Here is an 18,450-nt window from a genome sequence, read left to right on the forward strand (position 1 = left end):
GTATCGTCATGACACAAGTTTTCATATAATAGTGTGAATCGAGTAAAAATGATCCAACTTGACATTAAAAATTATTGGATTTGGAAGAAGTTTATCTTTCAGATAAATGAAGTAAGAAAGAATTATTAATAGTTGTTCTTGGATAGGGAAAAAAGAAGTCAATAAATCAGTTAGAAAAGGTATTGAAAATAACAAAAGATGGGATAACTAAGTCTATGTTTTGGACATATTGATCAACAGCTAATTAAAAGATAAAAGGGTTTGTTGAATAAAAAAGCAGTTAAAGACAAAGAAAATAGAACACGGTTCACGTTGATTGTGGTGATCACTGTAATGAAATAGTAGAATCATGGAATAACGAATACTAATAAATAGTATTAGTAGGAACATGCCAAATGAAAATAATTGATTAATTAATAATCACGAAGTTCTAAAGCTAACTTTTGTTCATTCAAATTTTTTCATATTTAGTTTATATTGTTAGTATATGCATTATATAATATCAAAATGAAACGTAAAAGTTGAGATTTGTATGTCGGTCGAACTCGAAATTGGCACAGTAGACTTCCCAATGTACTGGCCAAATTAAAAGCTGCAGTATGGTTCTTAAAGTTTCTAAACAGGATTGACCACATCAGTTTCGAAGCAGACCAAAAACAAAACAGCTGGTTTCAGTTCAATGTATACGTGTGTAATGTGTTTTGTTTTTGGTTTGGTTAGATGACAGATTTTTGATACGAAAACGCATTTCATGTTTGCGCGATAGAATACTATGTGTTGGTGATACAATATTTTGGAGTCAACATGCAATCACAAACACAAAATCAACTCTAAACCAATGCAAAAAAAAATCACAAAATATCACCTAAACCTTTTTAGTTAATCTGTCGCAAATGTTACGACATGGTGAAAAACAAAAACAAAATCATCCAAAGAGTTCAGGTTACAACTTTGTATTTAGCCGTTGAAATACAAAATAGCTACGGAGTTTAGTCATGATGGGACCAAATCTTCCGTACTCATGTTTTTTATATACATAAAAGATTAAAAGGAACATTTAAGACCAAAGATATTGCCAACGATCCAAACATTTTGGGAAATAATACAATTTCTGATCAATCATATGCTTTTTTGGGACCAAAACCAAAAAAAAAAACCCAAAGACATGAACTTTGTTTAAATTCCTCAGCTAACAAACAACTCTGACAAGATAACTAAACAACATGAAAATGAGAAACCTCATCAACATTAAATACCCACAAAGCTATAAACCGATTTAGCATGCTCTAATCTTATGCCAAAAGCACTAAAGATTCGTTCTAGATGCAACATATAATCATCAATGTCTAGCTTCAAGTAAACCCCTCACTTGATAACACTTAACCCCATTACAAGCTCAAGAAGTGCCAAGTAATACATATATCGAGCCAAATACCTAAACTAAGCTAATCTAATCAGCCTTAGCAAGTAAGAGTACTTTGGAAAGCAAAGATATAAGAATCACACTTACCAACTTAAAAGAAAGAAATGACGGATACTTGCTTCCATTGCTGAAACACACACACACACACACACCATTGCTTTGGTTTTTCCAACATCAAAATTCCAAAACGATTCTACAACCAATGCCACCTTCATACAAAGCTATCCGCGATCAAAATAGTCAAGTCAGGAAAAACCAGCCGTCACATAACAACCAAACAAAACACTAGCTAAAAGTCATCCGATCACCCGTTAATAAAAAAGAAACTTGATAGCCTTAATAAACAAAAGCCTAACCATCCTAACTGAAAATATAATCCTTCCACCAAAAGAAAAAAAAAACCTGCCACCCCAACCACCGCCTATCTAAACTATCAATATGAAGGAGGAGCACGAGACGGAGGAGCACCCCAAAACACGTCGTGCTGACCCATTTGATGACCATTCGGCATAAAGTTAGGAGGCATATTATACATTGGCGGCTGCATCGGTCCTTCGTTCCCATTATTCCCACTCTCGTTATCATCGGTCTCCTTGTCCTTCTGCTTCTTCACATCTTCTAGTTGTGGTTGCTGCTCTTGTTGTTGTTGTTGCTGTTGTTCATCTTCAATCGGTAACCTCTCGTAAGTAGCATTGCAAAACGTAGCAGCTATCACAATAACCGGTCCAGAGGCGATAAGCGGACCAGCGACACCTCCTCCCACGACTTGACCTTGAGCTCCAGCTAAGTAAATGGTTAGACCAGCGGCTGCAGCAGGAGAACCAGAAGTTGGAAGAAAAGCACCACACATAGACAAGATCTCAAACTGACCACGTAAGCTCACAACTCCACCAGACGCAGCAGGCTGACGCAGAGTAACATTAGTAACCAAACCGCTACCGCTCAGCACCGAGACCCCACGGCCGCGTCTGCGAGCAAAGGCGTTCAAGCTTTCCGCCACGTCAGCTCCCGTAGCGATCTCAAGAACATGGCTCTGCAGAGAGTTAGGGCTCTCTTTGGTGACAACAACTGGGCTCTTGGGTTTGTTCTTGGAACCAGGAGGTCTACCTCTAGGACGCCGACCAGTAGAGCCGGATCCAGATCCAGGATCAACGGCGGGTTGCTCGTCTCGGCTGTTCTGCTCTTCTTGGCTGTGAGTCTGAGTATTATTAGGGCTTCCACTGTTGTTGGTGGTGAAGTCATGGTCCAATCTTGGATCCGAGCGGGTCATAGTCGGTGGGTTGTTGTTACTGTTTCTGTGGTGTAAAGAAGGAGCTGATGAAGTCACTGGACTCTCAACTCCACCGATCGCAACATTCCCAACCCACCAAGGATTCGCCATTGATTATTTTTTTTTCTTCTCCAGTAAAAATTAGCTTTAAAAAGTTGTTTTTTTTCTTTTTTGATGGCTCTCCGACAAGAAACTATTACAAGACAGGAAGAGAATCCGAAAACCTTATCTTTAAAAACTTAAGATTAACCAAATCCAAACCAACATGTTGCACGAAGCAGACACACAAGACATGGGGGTATCATTTGTTTGCTACCATCATACCTGAGAGAGAGAGAGAGGAAAAAAAAGGACAAAGAAAAAGAATCAGATCTACAAGAACAACAAGAAAACGCAAGAAATAGAAAAAAATGAAATATTTCCTTAAAGCTAAGAGCAAAGATCAAATAAGGAAAAAGAGAAACCCCAAAAATCTTAACTTTTATATTCTCATGGAATAAAAATACTACCTTTATCACAAAAAGGGAGTTCCTATTTATTTTTTTTCTATTGCGAACGGAGAAAGAAATAAAAAGAAGAAGAAGAGAGAGACCAAACAACAAAACAAAGGTTTAAATTTTTTGTTCAGGGGCAGGATTTTTGTACTTGGAAAGTCGTGAGAAGTCTTATTACCGTCTCTTTCTATTTTGTACTTTGCAAAAAAAAAAAGATTTGAGAGCGTGCGTACGTTAAAGGAAAGAGACTCTGATGAGGCGTACGATAAGAGAGAGAGAGAGAGAGTGATTTGATATATCGGTGATAACGGGTCTCTGGAAACGGTCCTCTCTCTTCTATTCTCTCTCTTCTATTCTCTCTCGACCAGAGCCGTCCTTTTGGACCATTGAACTTTTAGGTGTTCGTGCAAAAGTTTGAGCGAGCTTCTCTAGACGCCTCCTGTCTCTTCCTCTCTTCCCCTCGATTGCTCACTTTTGTGGACCTCTTCTTGATATTACTATTACACCCTCCTTCTCCTCACTTGTCAATTTCTTGGTTCTGAGTGTTGTGTAACAAGTTGTCTTTCTTTCTTTGGTTCTGATAATGGTGAAAATCAACTTAGAAAACCAAACGAATAAAGTTGACTTGAGAATATCTATAAGAGATAAGACTTTTATTTTTTAATCAGCTATTATATTGATGGCAAAAAAAAAAAAAAAAAAATCAGCTATTATATATAAAGTGTAAACATAATTGCTTGTTTTTTTTGAGTTTCCATCGGTTATAAGTTTCGAACTAGAACAACTTCACTATAATTAGAACAAAGAAAAAGACGTTGTTACGTTTAAGTTATGGTTACTAGAAATAGAAATAATATTGAAAGATCCAAATAAGGTATGTTTTGGATAACATGCAAAGAGAGAGAGTGTGTGTGACATTTGAACTGATCTGGTAATGGAATGCTAAAGGATAATAGTATTATGCTAAAGGATTTAGAGACATTGAATTTGAGGAGTGATGACGAAAGATTTGATTTAAATGTTTTTGACCATTACCCAATCTTGAAATTTTCTTTTCCCGCTTGAGAAATTGGATTTTTTTTTTTTTTTTTTTTGTAGTACATTGTATATAGGTCTTTGTTTGACCATACCATACGACCATATCCAGAATAATAAATATATTAGGATAAGTGTGATGTCAAAAAAAGAAATAATATATAAGTTAAATCTTGAAATGTATATCGAAATTTTTGGTCTCACTTCTTTAATGAAGTGAATCAAAAGGAGGACACACCACCGGCCCCAATAGCCACTAGAACGGAACGTTACATCTCTTATATATTTATGTCTTTTTGTCGCCTTTTTATATCCATCTCTCTGTTTATTATTAATTATCCATCCTTCACCTACCTTTCTATATATCCATCATTTATGTATTTACTTTTCTTTCTCACCTGTTCTAAATACAACGACGACATATCCATGCGAGAAAGTTTCAAGTCTGTACACTGTACGTAATGTGTGTGCGCTAATTAACAAGCCTTTCAAACATCTTGCAAGACTTCCAAACAAATATAATGTTCGATTTATTATATCCCAACCAAGGGATATAGACAAAAACCAGTAGTTGATATTTGGGGTACAAAGTATATAAAGAAATGTGTTAATCATAAAGCTTAAACACGAGAGTATCTACTTAGTTGATATTCTGTCGTTTAGAATATAATAGTTTCAACACCAATGTCACTATGCGACTTTAAATTATCAGGTTTCATTATATATTAAAAGTTGTAAATATACTTGTTCACACTTCAGATGCTAAATATGTATGTCTTCTCTTTATTTTCTTTGACTTATTGGCTATTGCGGTGTTCTTTCAACTTCAGTTACACTAGTCTTCTATCATTGTATGTGCCCGGCTTGTTAGAAAATGATAAAAATCATCAATATAGGCGTTATAGTTCCAACCAATTAGACTTGAAGCAAGACCATAAGTTTATATAATTGATTAACCTGTACAAGTATGTTTTCTTCAAGATGGACACAAAAATAATTAACAAGCTAAGTAACAAGTCGTAGTCCGAGTCCGATAACATTACTGCCCAAGCTATGTGGCGGTTGGACGTGGGGATCACTGCGACGAGACGACCCATCTAAATATAATTGATTTTCTTTTTCCAGTTTTTCTTAAGATTTTAACAAATATCTTAAATTAAGATTTGGTGGGATCCTATCTTAAAATCACTTTATATTTATAATATGTGAACGGTACTACATACTTGCTTTTGCTTAACTATGGGTGTCTGATCACGATTTATAAATTAGTTTAGATTTTCGAGTATATATATATATATATAATATATAATTTATATACTGTATATGTATATATATAATTTATATCACGATTTATATACTGTAGATGTATATATATAATTTTTATTTCATAGTCAGCTTCTTTCCCAGTAACAAATAATATATTACAAGAAAGATAGATAATTAACCCCTTTCAAAATAGGATAAAACTCGTGATATGGTTTGCTATAATAAGTTGGAGAGATATCAATGTCGATGAGATACGTTATGATTCCACTCTTAAAATAATCATAAACGTAAATGAAGAGCTACTTAAAGTCTTTCTTGTTTAGTTGTTAGTGTGGACAAATGATTTAAGAGTATCAGCTTCGTTTCCTGATTCATTGGTGGGTTTGGTTGAGTATGTGCTGCTTCTTGGGCCCTGAGGTTTGAGAACCCAAATCCAAAACACTTTGTCCCCTTTTTTAATAATTTTTTTTTTTGCAGAAAAAAACTTGAGGGAGCAAAAAGCTTGAGCTGGTTTACATTGAAGAAAAATTAGACCAATAAGCAATCGTTCTAATGAATCTTTAAGAGAGTTTATATTCTCAAAGTTTGATATATTGTTCTTCTAGTCCCAAATCCTAAAAGTTGTAATAGTTTAGAGACTGACAAGACCAGCCTTTTGTTTCTGTTGCCCACTAGCCACTTTCAAGTAGTGCTCTTGGTTTGTTCAAGAGCGACTATCTAAGTTCAGAGTTTTTATTTGTAGCATAAGGACTCGGCCCAGTCCAGGTATGAGACGAGTGAGAATGACGATATAAAAAATTTAAAATTGTTTCCACAAGGCGATAAACTACCATTTACATTTCTGACTCAGTGTTTTTAACTGCTTCCAAACATTGCTATACGAAACTCCTGATTTACATGTTTCTTTATTACATCATTTTTGTAGGCATAACATAGACCAATTTGTTTATTGCAGCACCTATCCAATTCCAAGTAGTAGTAATAAAAACCTCTTTATGCATGAGCTGATGATTTTGTATCTTTCTTCAGTTTGGAGATAATGGCCTTCCTGTCTTGATAAGGCTTTGGGTTACGAGTTGAAATCCAAAGAAAAGCTCCGATAGCAAAGTCTCGCTTGTGAGCCAAGTCACCATAAGTAGACAAACCGTAATCTGCTAAAACCCTGTCGAGCTTCCACTCTGGCATGTCTTGGTAATCTTCTTTAGAGTATCTTGGGTAATGCAGAGGCATTCGAAACACACTTGCTTCACTGTTCTTCTTGCCATTTACCAGATCCATATATACCGTACAATATTACTATGTAAAGAATATAATCCTCTGTTCTTTTCTTGTGTTTGGCTTCTGATGTGGAAATATAGACATGCGTTTATATATGTTAGTGAGGCTTATATAAAGATGTTGAAAGTGATGGTTTTAAGTTACACACCTAACGTGTGAGTTTTTTTGTCACACGGATTGGTTTGTTTACCTTCTTGATGGCCTTTGTTAAACGCATGAACATGTGGATATAATCACATTTTTGTGACTTTTTTTTAACTATTTCATTACTCGGATCACTCGCACGTACAGGTGGAGTGAACACTATTGAAAAGAAAAAATTTGAAAAGACAAAAACCACACCAAGCAAGCAGTGATGTGGCTAGGATCAGGTTCTTGAAAGGTCCCACATTGGTGGGTGACTCACTTGGGTTGAAGAAGGATTCATCGTCTCAAAGGCAGCAACGTGTCATCACAATCATTAACCAAGCCCCACTGGCTTGAATCTGGCCGACGTATGTATGGACCATGACCACACTACTCCTTCCAGAAACTTCTTCACAAACTCTTGGCTTAGATTTCGCCACAAAACTAGTGGCTCATACATCGCCACCTATGTGTTCACCCCCACGTGATTTATCCTACGTGGCTACCCTCGTTTTCCAAATAATGATACGTTTAACGCGTTATTTAGAAACCAACCCCAAAACTTATTGCTACTTTCGCAAACTCACCCCCTATCTATTATTTTGACACAACAACTCTCCTCTGTCCTTTCCTTATCCATCAAACCAAGGTCGTGTCTAAAACGCTTTCTAAAGGGAAGGCCCAATTTGGGAAATATATTTATAGATAACGTTTTAACAAAAATGGATCTCATCATGTAAAAAACTTTGGTCCACATATTCCAACGAGATATTTACTTGGCTTATAACATATCTCGCACGAGAATATTTTACTTGGCTCACATATTTCCCAAGATATTTTTTTTTTGGGTTTCTAATGAATAGTGTTGTAAGATATTTTAAATGTTTCTCCATCAAAACCCAACAACTTGTGACAATTCCAAAATTATGATCAACCTTTTCAACTAATTATTATCATCATTATAAATTTATGTATGTATACATTGCATCAAAATTAAATTATGCTTAAAAGATAATATTATTTCAAATTACTTATGATGAAGTGATACAAAGTACAATCATTTTTCTACCAAAAAAATACAATTATTTTATATCAATTACAGTGACTGTTGGTGTCACTGAATTGTTTAACAATATTACAAAATACATTTAACAATAAATCAAAATATAAAGTAAATAAAAAATTAAATATCATTTATGAAAATTAATCCTACTAATGTCTAATTAAGCAACAAATTGCCATTAAAACTTTTGAAAATCAAATTTGGAGTTTAAAAAAAAAACTCTAATATTAGAGGAATATTGGGTACAATAAATATAGTAGTTCTTTTAGGAATATGGTATAAAATTATGAAACCAAGTCTCCTAAAAAAAGATGAAAGTATCATTAAACTAGTATTTTACTAATGTGATTTGCAACACCAAAGCCAATTTGTACACCCTTTCAGAAGATATTTACTCATTAGTGAAGACGCTCAATTTCTTTTCGACAAAGCTGCTGCCAACTGGTAAGTGCGTTGCACATGTCCTTAACTCTCAAACATTTTCCGAAATTCATTGATTATAGCTCTTTCGATTTTAGTATTTTAACATAGAGAGGGTGTTTCTGATAAGAAACTAACTGTGAGGATGAAATCGAAGATTCTAAAACTTCGTAGGTTTAAATTAAAGTACAGCCTTTTCTCTCTCTCACAAAAAAAAAAAAAAAAGGAAAAACCCATCAAGCTCACACACACACAGAGTCCTATACATATATATATATATAGGTGCCTTACACGTCAACTTCTCTCTGAAAACTGATATTTTCTTCTCATTCGTCGTTTCCTTGTTTGTGCTTTCTTCATTCGTCAGGTTTTGTGTTTTGTTTTTTTTTTAAAAAGGAAACTGAAATATGAATGGCGAGGGAAAACTTGAGACTGGAGGACCTAGCGCCGCCGCACCAAAGAAGGAGGAAGAGGATGAGGAAGAAGTAGTTGGCAACAGACTTGTCTACATGTGGGGTTACTTGCCCGGAGCTTCGCCGCAACGCTCCCCTCTGATGTCACCGGTCGAAGTGAAGATCCCCTCAGCTGTTGGAAGTTCTTGGAAAGATGTTTCCGGCGGTGGATGCGGTTTCGCTATGGCTACTGCAGGTTTCACAATGATTGCAAATTCAACTTTTTACAATGTATCTCATATTTTTCTTTTTGAATGGTTCAATTGAAATCATGAGTGAGAATGGTTATTTTTGTTTGTTCTGGTTATGTTAATCCAGAGTCAGGGAAGCTAATAACATGGGGTTCGACTGATGATCTAGGTCAAAGCTATGTGACATCTGGGAAGCACGGGGTTAGATTCTCTAATCTTTTCTTCTGCATTGTTTGAATTTGAATCTATGGTACAGGGATACTAAAATTGAATTATATACTTTATGAATGTTTTAGTTGGATTTGTAATTTATAGGAAACTCCAGAGCCTTTTCCTCTTCCTCCAGAGGTTTGTGTACACAAAGCTCAGGCTGGATGGGCTCATTGTGTGGCTGTCACAGGTGCATTTTTCATTTTCTGACCACATCTGTTTCCAAGTTCCGAACTTTATTGATTTTGAACTTATCATTTTTGTTTCTTTGGATACAGAGAATCAAGAAGTTTATACATGGGGGTGGAGAGAATGTATACCCACAGGGAGAGTGTTCGGTCAAGTAGAGGGAGATTCATGTCAAAGAAACATTTCGTTCTCAGCAGAGCAAGGTTTATCTCCTTTGCCTATTTTACCATTATGAAAGCTCTAAATTTATGTTTTTTTTTTTTTCTAAAAAAGAGTTCACATTGAGGATGAATATATGGTGCTTCTTTTGCAGTGAGCCCCAGTTCTCAAGGAAAAAAATCTAGTGGTGGAACGTCTTCTCAAACTGAAGCTAGAGGTAAAGGGGAAGCAACAAAGAAAAGGCGGATTTCACCAGCAAAGCTAGCTGCTGAGAATTCATCACAGTCTGATAACAACGACCTCTCGGCATTGCCTTGCCTTGTATCTTTGGCACCAGGAGTTAGGATTGTGAGTGTTGCTGCTGGTGGACGTCATACTCTAGCATTATCAGGTGAATTTTTCAGCTTCTCATATCCTGAATGGGCTAATTTTGTTATGAAAAAAAACTGTGAATGTATATCCTCTGAGCTGAAGTTTGAAGCTTCTGGTGTGCTGTAATAAATAAAAGCTTGATGCATCCCAATTTTATCTGAAGTCCAGATATTGGACAAGTTTGGGGTTGGGGTTATGGAGGAGAAGGACAGCTTGGCTTGGGCTCCCGTGTACGCCTAGTCTCCTCTCCTCATCCTATCCCATGTATTGAGCCTTCTTCTTATGGAAAAGGCACCGTTTCTGGTGTAAACATGAGTTCAGAAGTGCAATGCGGCCGAGTTCTTGGAAGTTATGTAAAAAAAATTGCATGTGGAGGGCGGCACAGTGCTGTTATTACAGGTATTTTTCTTAACATATTGCTTTTGTGGCTAGTCATCTACTGTATGAGTGTTTAAATCCACATCACTGAAAACAACTTGTTTAACCTTAAATTAAATCTTTATTACTCTGTAGTCAGGATTTGAAAATTGATCTCATTTCTGCACTATGCCTTGGTTAAGGTTCATTTCTTAGGTTGCTTGGAGTTCTTTATAAAACCATGAACAGACCCCAAGAATCTTCGACCCTTTAAACCTGAAAAGAGTTTGACATATGTTATCTGAGAATTTTCCAAAAGGATTATACTTGCCATGCATACAGTACATATGAGTTGTAACTAGTTTTTTTGGTGGACAGATACTGGAGCACTCCTTACATTTGGTTGGGGGCTTTATGGACAGGTGAGTTGGACAAGATCCTTGGTTTTATATATTACAGCATAAGCTTGAAACTTGAATGACTTGAGATTCTTGCTTTCAGCTGAACCCAACACTTTGAGGAAAGCTAAACATATAATTAGGAAATAATGCTAGTCTGCAGTTAGGATAAGGCTACAAAAGATTATCGAAAACCTCTCTTGATATACATCTGCAACTAACATTTGCACCTTGTTTTTTTTTTTTGCTAATCTGAAGTGTGGCCAAGGAAGTACAGATGATGAACTAAGTCCAACATGTGTGTCATCTTTGTTGGGAATCCGAATAGAAGAAGTGGCTGCAGGTCTATGGCACACGATCTGCGCTTCATCTGATGGGGATGTGTATTCATTTGGTGGAAACCAATTTGGACAGTTAGGCACTGGTTGTGATCAAGCTGAGGTAGAATCTTGAACTATATTGGTCTCATTGTCTCTTTACGTAATGCTGATTATTTCTGGAGACCATGCCATTAAACTTGAAAACCAATTTAAATCGTGCAGACTCTTCCAAAATTATTGGAGGCTCCAAATTTGGAAAACGCAAACGTAAAAACAATCTCGTGCGGTGCTCGTCACACCGCTGTAATCGCAGATGAAGGGAAAGTATTCTGCTGGGGATGGAACAAATACGGACAGGTAAAACAGACCAGACCATATCGAGCTACTTCTGAAATTGTTTTGTTCCGTTTAGGTGCATTTTTACTGACGACATAGTTGTGTGTGTGAAACAGTTGGGTCTAGGAGATGTGATTGACCGGAATGCTCCATCAGAGGTTAGAATCAAAGACTGCGTCCCCAAAAACATTGCATGCGGTTGGTGGCATACTCTGCTTCTAGGCCAGTCCTCTCTCTGAACAGACTTGACACACTCCAAATTTTGTTAGGGGTTTTATTAGAGCAAACGATCAGATTTTTTTCTGTTTGACCCTTTATTTTATATACACGTTAGAGGTATACTTCTGTACATACACCAGCAGCATTTTTATGCAATGTAAGTCTTGAGTTATCCAGCTTTTGTTTCTTCTGATAATTTAGCTTAACTTAAAAAAGAGGATAATCCATTTTTATGCAACGTAAGTCTTATCTTTTGTTTCAAGTGAAGTTCTTTTTGCTCTTATCAATTTATAAAGTTTTCTTCCGTTAATTCATTGAAAAATCTTTATAGAGAGAAATGAATAAATAAAAGATACATTGAAATATTTATAGAGGATAAATAAAAGATATCCTTTATTAAGGATAAATGAATATACAATTCTACTTTGAAATCTTGATTTAAATGAAATTATTATCATTTTTTGTAACGTCTGTTTTACCAAAATTAGGAGCTGTACACACCGAATCAGTAATAAGATCTCTTAATCCTCCCAACATCGTCTCTTCGGCTTAGGGCTAACTTTATCGACAATCCTGTCTAGAATAGGTACTGAAAGACTCTTTCTTCTCTTCACGGTAACGAGCACTAACCTACTCCGTTTCCACGAGACTACATTATTGGTCTTAAGACTTTACTTAGACTCTCTGAGGAAGAAGACTCCTTCAGAATTAGCGAATGGTCCACACATTGTTGGGAATGTTCTTGTGGATGAAACCGCAGAGATTGGAGAAGGATATTTGATCGGCCCTGATGTTGCTATAGGCCCTGACTGCGTCATTGAGTCCAGGGTGAGACTTTCACGCTGCACGGTGATGCGTGGGGCACACGTGAAGAGACACGCGTGTGTCTCAAGTAGTATCATTGGGTGGCAATCGACGGTCGGACAATGGGCTAGGGTCGAGAACATGTCCATACTTGGGAATTAAAAGTGTTCATTTGTACGATGAGATTTATTGTAATGGAGGGGTTGTGTTGCATAACAAAGAAATCAAATCAAACATCTTGAATCCAGATGTAGTGATGTAATAACCCATCTGATGGATTTGCTGTCTTTTTGTTTTGTTTTTTCAAAACTAGGTCAAATAATCATAATAAAACGATTTTTGTTTGACTATTGTTTTAGAATGATGGAACGTAACTAGCTAAAAGATCCTTTAACACGAGAGAGTCTTTCATCCGCACATATAAAAGCTGCCCTAGTAACAAAAAGATCCCCGCAGCCAGAGAGATCTAGCCCTAACTAGTTTTTTTCTTTGCCTTTCACAGAATCTTCAATCTAAATTTTGAGGATGTCAGCTCCGGTCCAAAACATGTCTGATCTATTCGTCTGTAAGATCCTATCCTACTATCTTCTTGCTCTAAGTTGTTTTTGTCTTTTTTTTTTTTTTGTATTAATATGGATGATCGATTTTCATATGGATCGATATGATTGTTTTCGCCCACGTATTGAAACCTCTGGCAGGGTCTGAAACACGCGTTTTCTGGGACGTGGGTGATTTCCCAGCGCCTCCTGGTACCTGTATCAAATTGTTTCGTGAAATTGTCGAAAGAGCTCTTTTGATTGAAGGTTATCGTTGTTATGACTTTTCAATCAAGGGTTATGATGCTGGCAAGCTCCCATTCAGATTGCTTGGTCACTATGTCATGGCCGGAGTCTCGTTCGACCTTAGAGGTGATTTTCCTTTAATTACAAAACATATATGCACCACTCCATTTTTTACATGTCTTGTAACTATCTAACATCGATCTCCTTATATATATCTGCATTATTGTTTTGTCCAGCCGAAGAAAAATGTACGAGACTTAATTGCATGTTAGGAGACATGATTAACTGGGCATTCGAGTCTATGAATCCTCCGAGAGCAGTTCCTCGACAAATAAATTTGCTGGTAATTGCAAAAGACATCCCAGGAGGAGACACGGAGTTCGTCCGAGTATGCCACGATTTGCAAGAAACAGGCTTCAATGTTTTCTTAATTGTGCCTGATGACTGCCCACGAAAAGAAGTGCCACCTCCTACTACTGCCAAGTTGGTATGGCGTTGGACAAGCCTATTTCATGGAGGTCTCCCTGTCGATGCTGAGGACAAGTACCTACTGAAGCCAGCTTCCTTTCATTAGTATGTTTTTCTGTCAAAAGACTTTGGTTCTCTGTTTGTGTATGATTAACATTAACTGGCTCTTTATTCTCTTCAACCGTTACTACTAATGCCAGCTTCCTTTAGAATGGTATTACGTTTTCTGCGTCAAAAGACTTTGCTTCTCTGTTTGTGTATGACTTGCATTGGTTCTTTGTTCTCTTAAATGTCATCTGTTTTAAGCTCTTCTCGTCCATGCCTCCATGGTATACAGAGGACTCAACTTTTACTTGCTTATACTTTTAAATACAACACCTTAGTACTGTGCAGTAGATGCAATCAGGTGAAAGCCACTCTGTCTTAGACAGAGCAGAGCAGAGAAGTGCTGGATCCTTTTTAGTTGCATTAGTGAGTGACCACTAGAGTAGAGGATGTGGATTTTCTCGTTGATACATTGCAAAGTGCCGCAAGTTTTTTTAATTACTCTACTAGAAAGAACACATCTTTCTCCCATTTTGCTCTGTTATTGACAAAACTATCCGGCAACGCATCATTTACACAAATTTGATTTGGTATAACTTCAATTTAGTGTAGCAATCTGTGGAAACCTTTAGAATGTCTTGGTTTGTCAAATCCATCTCGTTAGATCTAATTTGTGTCTTGAGCTTGCAAATGATTTTTTATCCAAGTGAAATCTTTTAGAAAATGGTCGCCCCAGTTAATATATTAATCTGCAAACTAACCATAGTAAAAATGGAAGTAGATTTGATGATATCTTTCAAGAAAGAATACAATACTAGCAGAGATGAGATGGGAAAGGGAGTAAATGAAACAGCAATACACTTCTAAACAGAGTCTAAGAGAAGAAAGAGTCAATGTTTTGTCTTTATACACAAAACCAAAAGTCATTTTTGTGGAACAGGAAATTTTGTTTGAAGGTGAGACTGATAAAACATTACTACTCTCCAGCCCCATCCCCGCATCAGTAGCACTTGTCGCCACGACAAAAAGGACAAGGAATACCATCATCCTCAACTTGGTCGATAGTTTTTAATTTGCGATTGAAGAAAGTTCGATATCCTCGATCTTGTAGGTCCCATAGTTGGGCTGGGCAGCTAGGCTTTGCTCCACTTGATATGAGCTCCCAAAACCATGTATATTCGACATACACAAATGGAGTTGCTTCTGGTGAGAAGTCACGATCCAAAACACAGATAACATTGTAACCACGACTCCTCATGAAAGTCATAAGATTGACAAATTCGGTCTCGGTCTCTTGTTGCATGTTTTTGGCGATTACCATCAAATTTGCAGGTCTACTTCGGGGAAAAGGATTTTCGAGTGACCAAAAACCAATGTCCACTATCATCTTATTAAGTCTCGCATATTTACCCCTGAAAAATGCATGCATATATCAACGGATCAAGATATAAAATTACAGATAAGTAAATATATACGTGAGTGTCAACTGTCAAGTAAGGGATTAAGTAAAAAAAGAGTGTTAAGAGGGTTTGAAGGTACGAAGTCGTTTACACCATCCAGCTTGTCAGGTTCCTTCTCACCGTAAGCAATGATTGACACGTCACCACGATAACCTTCCTTGTCAAGAGCTGATTTGATAATCCCATGAAACGAGCTACCATTAGGGTTTGGGAAATCCTCCACGTCCCAGAAGACGCTTGTTTTTGCATCTTCACAACACAGTTAATTAATTTGTCTAGATCCCCTTTTCTCTTGTTTCACTGACGTATTGATCATTCAAGCAACGAGATAAAGAGATCCTACTGGAGAAATCTTGGGACATGGTTTTGACGGAGAGATCGAGAGAAATTAGCTGTGGATGAGATACTCTTTAATTATTTAGATATTGTGGGCATACTCTTTAATATAGGGTTGTGCTGCAAGAAACTGTAGTTTCTTCTCAGCCGTTGGATCTCACGTGTTTAATAAATCTTGATTTTACCCCTAAATGCAAAACAGAGCAGCTGCCAATGACTTTAATTGGTATTAAACAAAATCATCAAAAGACAAAGGAGATCATCAAACAAAATCATCTTTGACGAAATCGATAAAATCATCAAAAGACGAAATCGATAAAAGGATTGATATCTAGCTATCTAGCTATTTCATCCTTCTCTTTCCTTTATTACTTACCAGCTTCCTTGATAGAGGTAGGCCTGCAAATTCCAAGGAGCAAACCTTTGATGCTGCTGATGTTGATTCATCAAAACCAATAAAACTAGACACCGCATCTCTAGCGAACATTGACAATCACAGGTAGTGTCATAGATCACCAAGAAGAAGTAGGAACTCATTTTTATCTATGCAATTTCGTTGATAGAACAAATATTATCCCAAAGAGTAAAGCTTTATTTTTATTTGAATATAAGTTGAATTTGCCACATTGGTGATTGATTTGATGACAGAAAGCTTCAAGAGGATCTAAACCGATGAAATGGTGGGACTTGCAAGACAACTCAAGGAGAGAAGTCAAGCGATAAGCCAATCTGTGCAAAATACAGAAAAGGTGAGATGCTAACCATTTCCTCACAAAATGGGATAAAGAGAAGAATCTATATTTTGGTTCATAAAATTCTTTAACTGGCTTCATTGGTCTTAATTAACATTTTTCTTTCTCTCTTTTATTGTGGATTTATTAACAAAAAATACTTAGACTCCACCGAGGAGGCCATTGAGCAAAGCTTAGCGAGCACAGGACACGTGACAACAAGAGCCACAAAAGATATATTCACAAAGCTCAAAGACAAGTTGCTTCCAGTGGCTATTGATCTTCGCCATGACATGTGTGTTCATAATGGTTGTCCTGCTGATCCGAGTTACATAGATAATGGTTCGGAATGTGAACCAGATTAGTGAAACTCTAAAGAACATTTCAGTTTGTCAAAGTTATGTTGCCTTTGTAAATTCTGAGTTTGGAATATGTGAGAGTGAAATGAAACAACACAACTTGATTCTACCTTTTTTTTTTTTAATTGAGGAACTAGAGGATGGCCCGTGTTTTCGCACGGATGATGTTTTTAAACTAAAGATATAATTGGATTTGTATTAATATTTGGTATTCAATAGTATAGGATAAACATAATAGTCTTGTATATTTTAATTTTAATTCTATAGAGTTAAATCGCGTGTTGATTTGTATATGCTAACTGTATAGAAAGTAAATAATATATACAACTAGTTTAGTAACCAAAAATTAGGTTAATAGTTGAAAGAGAATTTTTAAGCAATACCCCTTTTGGTGTACCCGTTTTAAAAAATACACCAATTTCTATCCATTATAAAAAATTTCTCTTTTCAAATATGAAATTTTTTTAAACTTTTCTATAGTTTATAAGGTACGTCTAGATAATCATTACTATTAGGAGACTCAATAAAAATATTTATAAAGTTTTAAAAAGGTTTTAAACGGTATTTATAATACTTTTATAAGGTTTTTATAAGGTTTAAAAAGTTTTGATATGTTTTTTAAATAATTTTTAAAACGTTTTTAAAAGGTATTTACATGGTATTTAAATTTACACACATAAAAAGATAATTTGTGTCTAAATATCTAAGCTTACATATTTTTTTTTATAAATATCAATTTTTTACTTTTTAATTATCATAAAATACCCTTTTCCATACCACTTTTTAAAAATACCGCTATTTCAAACTTTATAAAAAAAACCACTTTAAATATTGAAATTTATACAAATATGTGTGAAAACTTATAAATATACACACAAATTACCTTTATATATGTTTAAATTTTTATATATCTTTCATAAATAGCGTAAAATAACTTATAAATACCTTTTAAAAACATTATAAACCCTTTTAAAAACCACTTAAAAACCTTATAAAACTTGTAAAAACGATTTAAAACCTTTTACCTTTTAAAACATTTGTATCAAATTTCCAAGTAGTAGTTATTATAGAGAAGTACCTTATAAACCATATAAAACTTTATAATTTTTCATATTTAAACATGGATATTTTTGAAAATGGATAGATAAAGGAGGTATTTTTGAAAAGAGGTACGCCAAAAGGGGTATTTCTCAAAAATTCTCTTTAATTTTTTATAATTGTTTTTTAATTTTGTTTAAAAATTCCATTTGTATCTTAATATTAACAAAATTAGATATAACATGTTGCGACATCTTATGTCTTTACTTGACACTTATCATGATCACGTGGGTTAGTAAATTTAAAAACCAAGTTTTGACATATAATCTCGTTTAATTGTTAAACTTAAACCATAATTTTAATTTATAAAGATAAACCATAATTCTTATTTATCATTTATATACCCAAACCAACAAATAACCTGATTTAATTGTAAAATTAAAGTTTAAACCTTAATCCTCTTCTGTAAACAAAAACCGCCATATATTCTTGTTAATTATAAATTTTAAATCCCTATCTTATTAATAAACCAAATTGACATAACTGAAATTAGGTTATTTGTTTAATTTTACTAATAATTTTTAATATATAATTCTTTATAATATATATTTTATATATTTCCTTTTTCGATAGGGTTAATAATATTTCTATTTTATCCAAATGTTAACAAAATTAGTTATGACACGTGTCAACATCTTATCGTTTATAATTGACACGTGTCACGATCTTGTTAATGGCTAACTTTGAAAACCAAGGTTTATATAATAAGATAGTAATTAGGTCTGGTTTTAATATAAGTACGTATATATTATATTTTCCCTAAAACCGTTAAATTTATCAATCACGGAC

The 18,450-nt window shown here is 35.3% G+C and overlaps 5 protein-coding genes and 1 long non-coding RNA gene across 7 annotated transcripts; 3 read left to right on the forward strand and 3 right to left on the reverse strand.

Moving 5' to 3' along the window:
- Positions 1-1,514: 1,514 nt before the first annotated feature.
- On the reverse strand, positions 1,515-3,653 carry LOC17884957 (AT-hook motif nuclear-localized protein 15). Of its 2 annotated transcripts, none has more exons than XM_023782926.1 (2): positions 3,421-3,653; positions 1,515-3,017 (listed from the first exon to the last, which is right to left on the reverse strand). In XM_023782926.1, exon 2 carries the CDS (start codon positions 2,802-2,804, stop codon positions 1,857-1,859), a length of 948 nt encoding a protein of 315 aa, XP_023638694.1. In that variant the 5' UTR covers positions 2,805-3,017; positions 3,421-3,653; the 3' UTR covers positions 1,515-1,856. The 2 variants fall into 2 exon arrangements, with proteins under 2 accessions (XP_023638694.1, XP_006293018.1); XM_006292956.2 differs by lacking the exon at positions 3,421-3,653 and adding an exon at positions 3,203-3,296.
- Positions 3,654-6,481: 2,828 nt separating this feature from the next.
- On the reverse strand, positions 6,482-7,005 carry LOC17886008. Its single transcript, XM_006292861.2, is given in 2 exon segments — positions 6,482-6,773; positions 6,959-7,005. Coding segments are annotated over 2 exon segments (339 nt in total).
- Positions 7,006-8,698: 1,693 nt separating this feature from the next.
- On the forward strand, positions 8,699-11,865 carry LOC17887444 (ultraviolet-B receptor UVR8). The gene is made up of 10 exons (XM_006290935.2): positions 8,699-9,023; positions 9,146-9,219; positions 9,334-9,418; positions 9,507-9,620; positions 9,731-9,967; positions 10,117-10,347; positions 10,684-10,727; positions 10,962-11,144; positions 11,246-11,380; positions 11,476-11,865. Exons 1-10 carry the CDS (start codon positions 8,783-8,785, stop codon positions 11,596-11,598), a joined length of 1,467 nt encoding a protein of 488 aa, XP_006290997.1. The 5' UTR covers positions 8,699-8,782; the 3' UTR covers positions 11,599-11,865.
- Positions 11,866-12,854: 989 nt separating this feature from the next.
- LOC111830546 lies at positions 12,855-13,940 on the forward strand. The gene is made up of 3 exons (XM_023782931.1): positions 12,855-12,947; positions 13,081-13,290; positions 13,401-13,940. Exons 1-3 carry the CDS (start codon positions 12,908-12,910, stop codon positions 13,736-13,738), a joined length of 588 nt encoding a protein of 195 aa, XP_023638699.1. The 5' UTR covers positions 12,855-12,907; the 3' UTR covers positions 13,739-13,940.
- A 555-nt stretch (positions 13,941-14,495) lies between these two features.
- On the reverse strand, positions 14,496-15,474 carry LOC111830564. The gene is made up of 2 exons (XM_023783000.1): positions 15,229-15,474; positions 14,496-15,089 (listed from the first exon to the last, which is right to left on the reverse strand). The coding sequence occupies exons 1-2, from the start codon at positions 15,384-15,386 to the stop codon at positions 14,678-14,680; spliced, it is 570 nt and encodes a 189-aa protein (XP_023638768.1). The 5' UTR covers positions 15,387-15,474; the 3' UTR covers positions 14,496-14,677.
- A 232-nt stretch (positions 15,475-15,706) lies between these two features.
- LOC111830565 lies at positions 15,707-16,672 on the forward strand. The gene is made up of 3 exons (XR_002833978.1): positions 15,707-15,972; positions 16,122-16,222; positions 16,370-16,672. It is a non-coding gene; the product is annotated as an uncharacterized LOC111830565 (long non-coding RNA).
- The last annotated feature ends 1,778 nt before the right edge of the window (positions 16,673-18,450 follow it).

This window comes from Capsella rubella, unplaced genomic scaffold, assembly GCF_000375325.1.
Source record: "Capsella rubella cultivar Monte Gargano unplaced genomic scaffold, Caprub1_0 scaffold_5, whole genome shotgun sequence".
Lineage (NCBI taxonomy): Eukaryota > Viridiplantae > Streptophyta > Magnoliopsida > Brassicales > Brassicaceae > Capsella > Capsella rubella.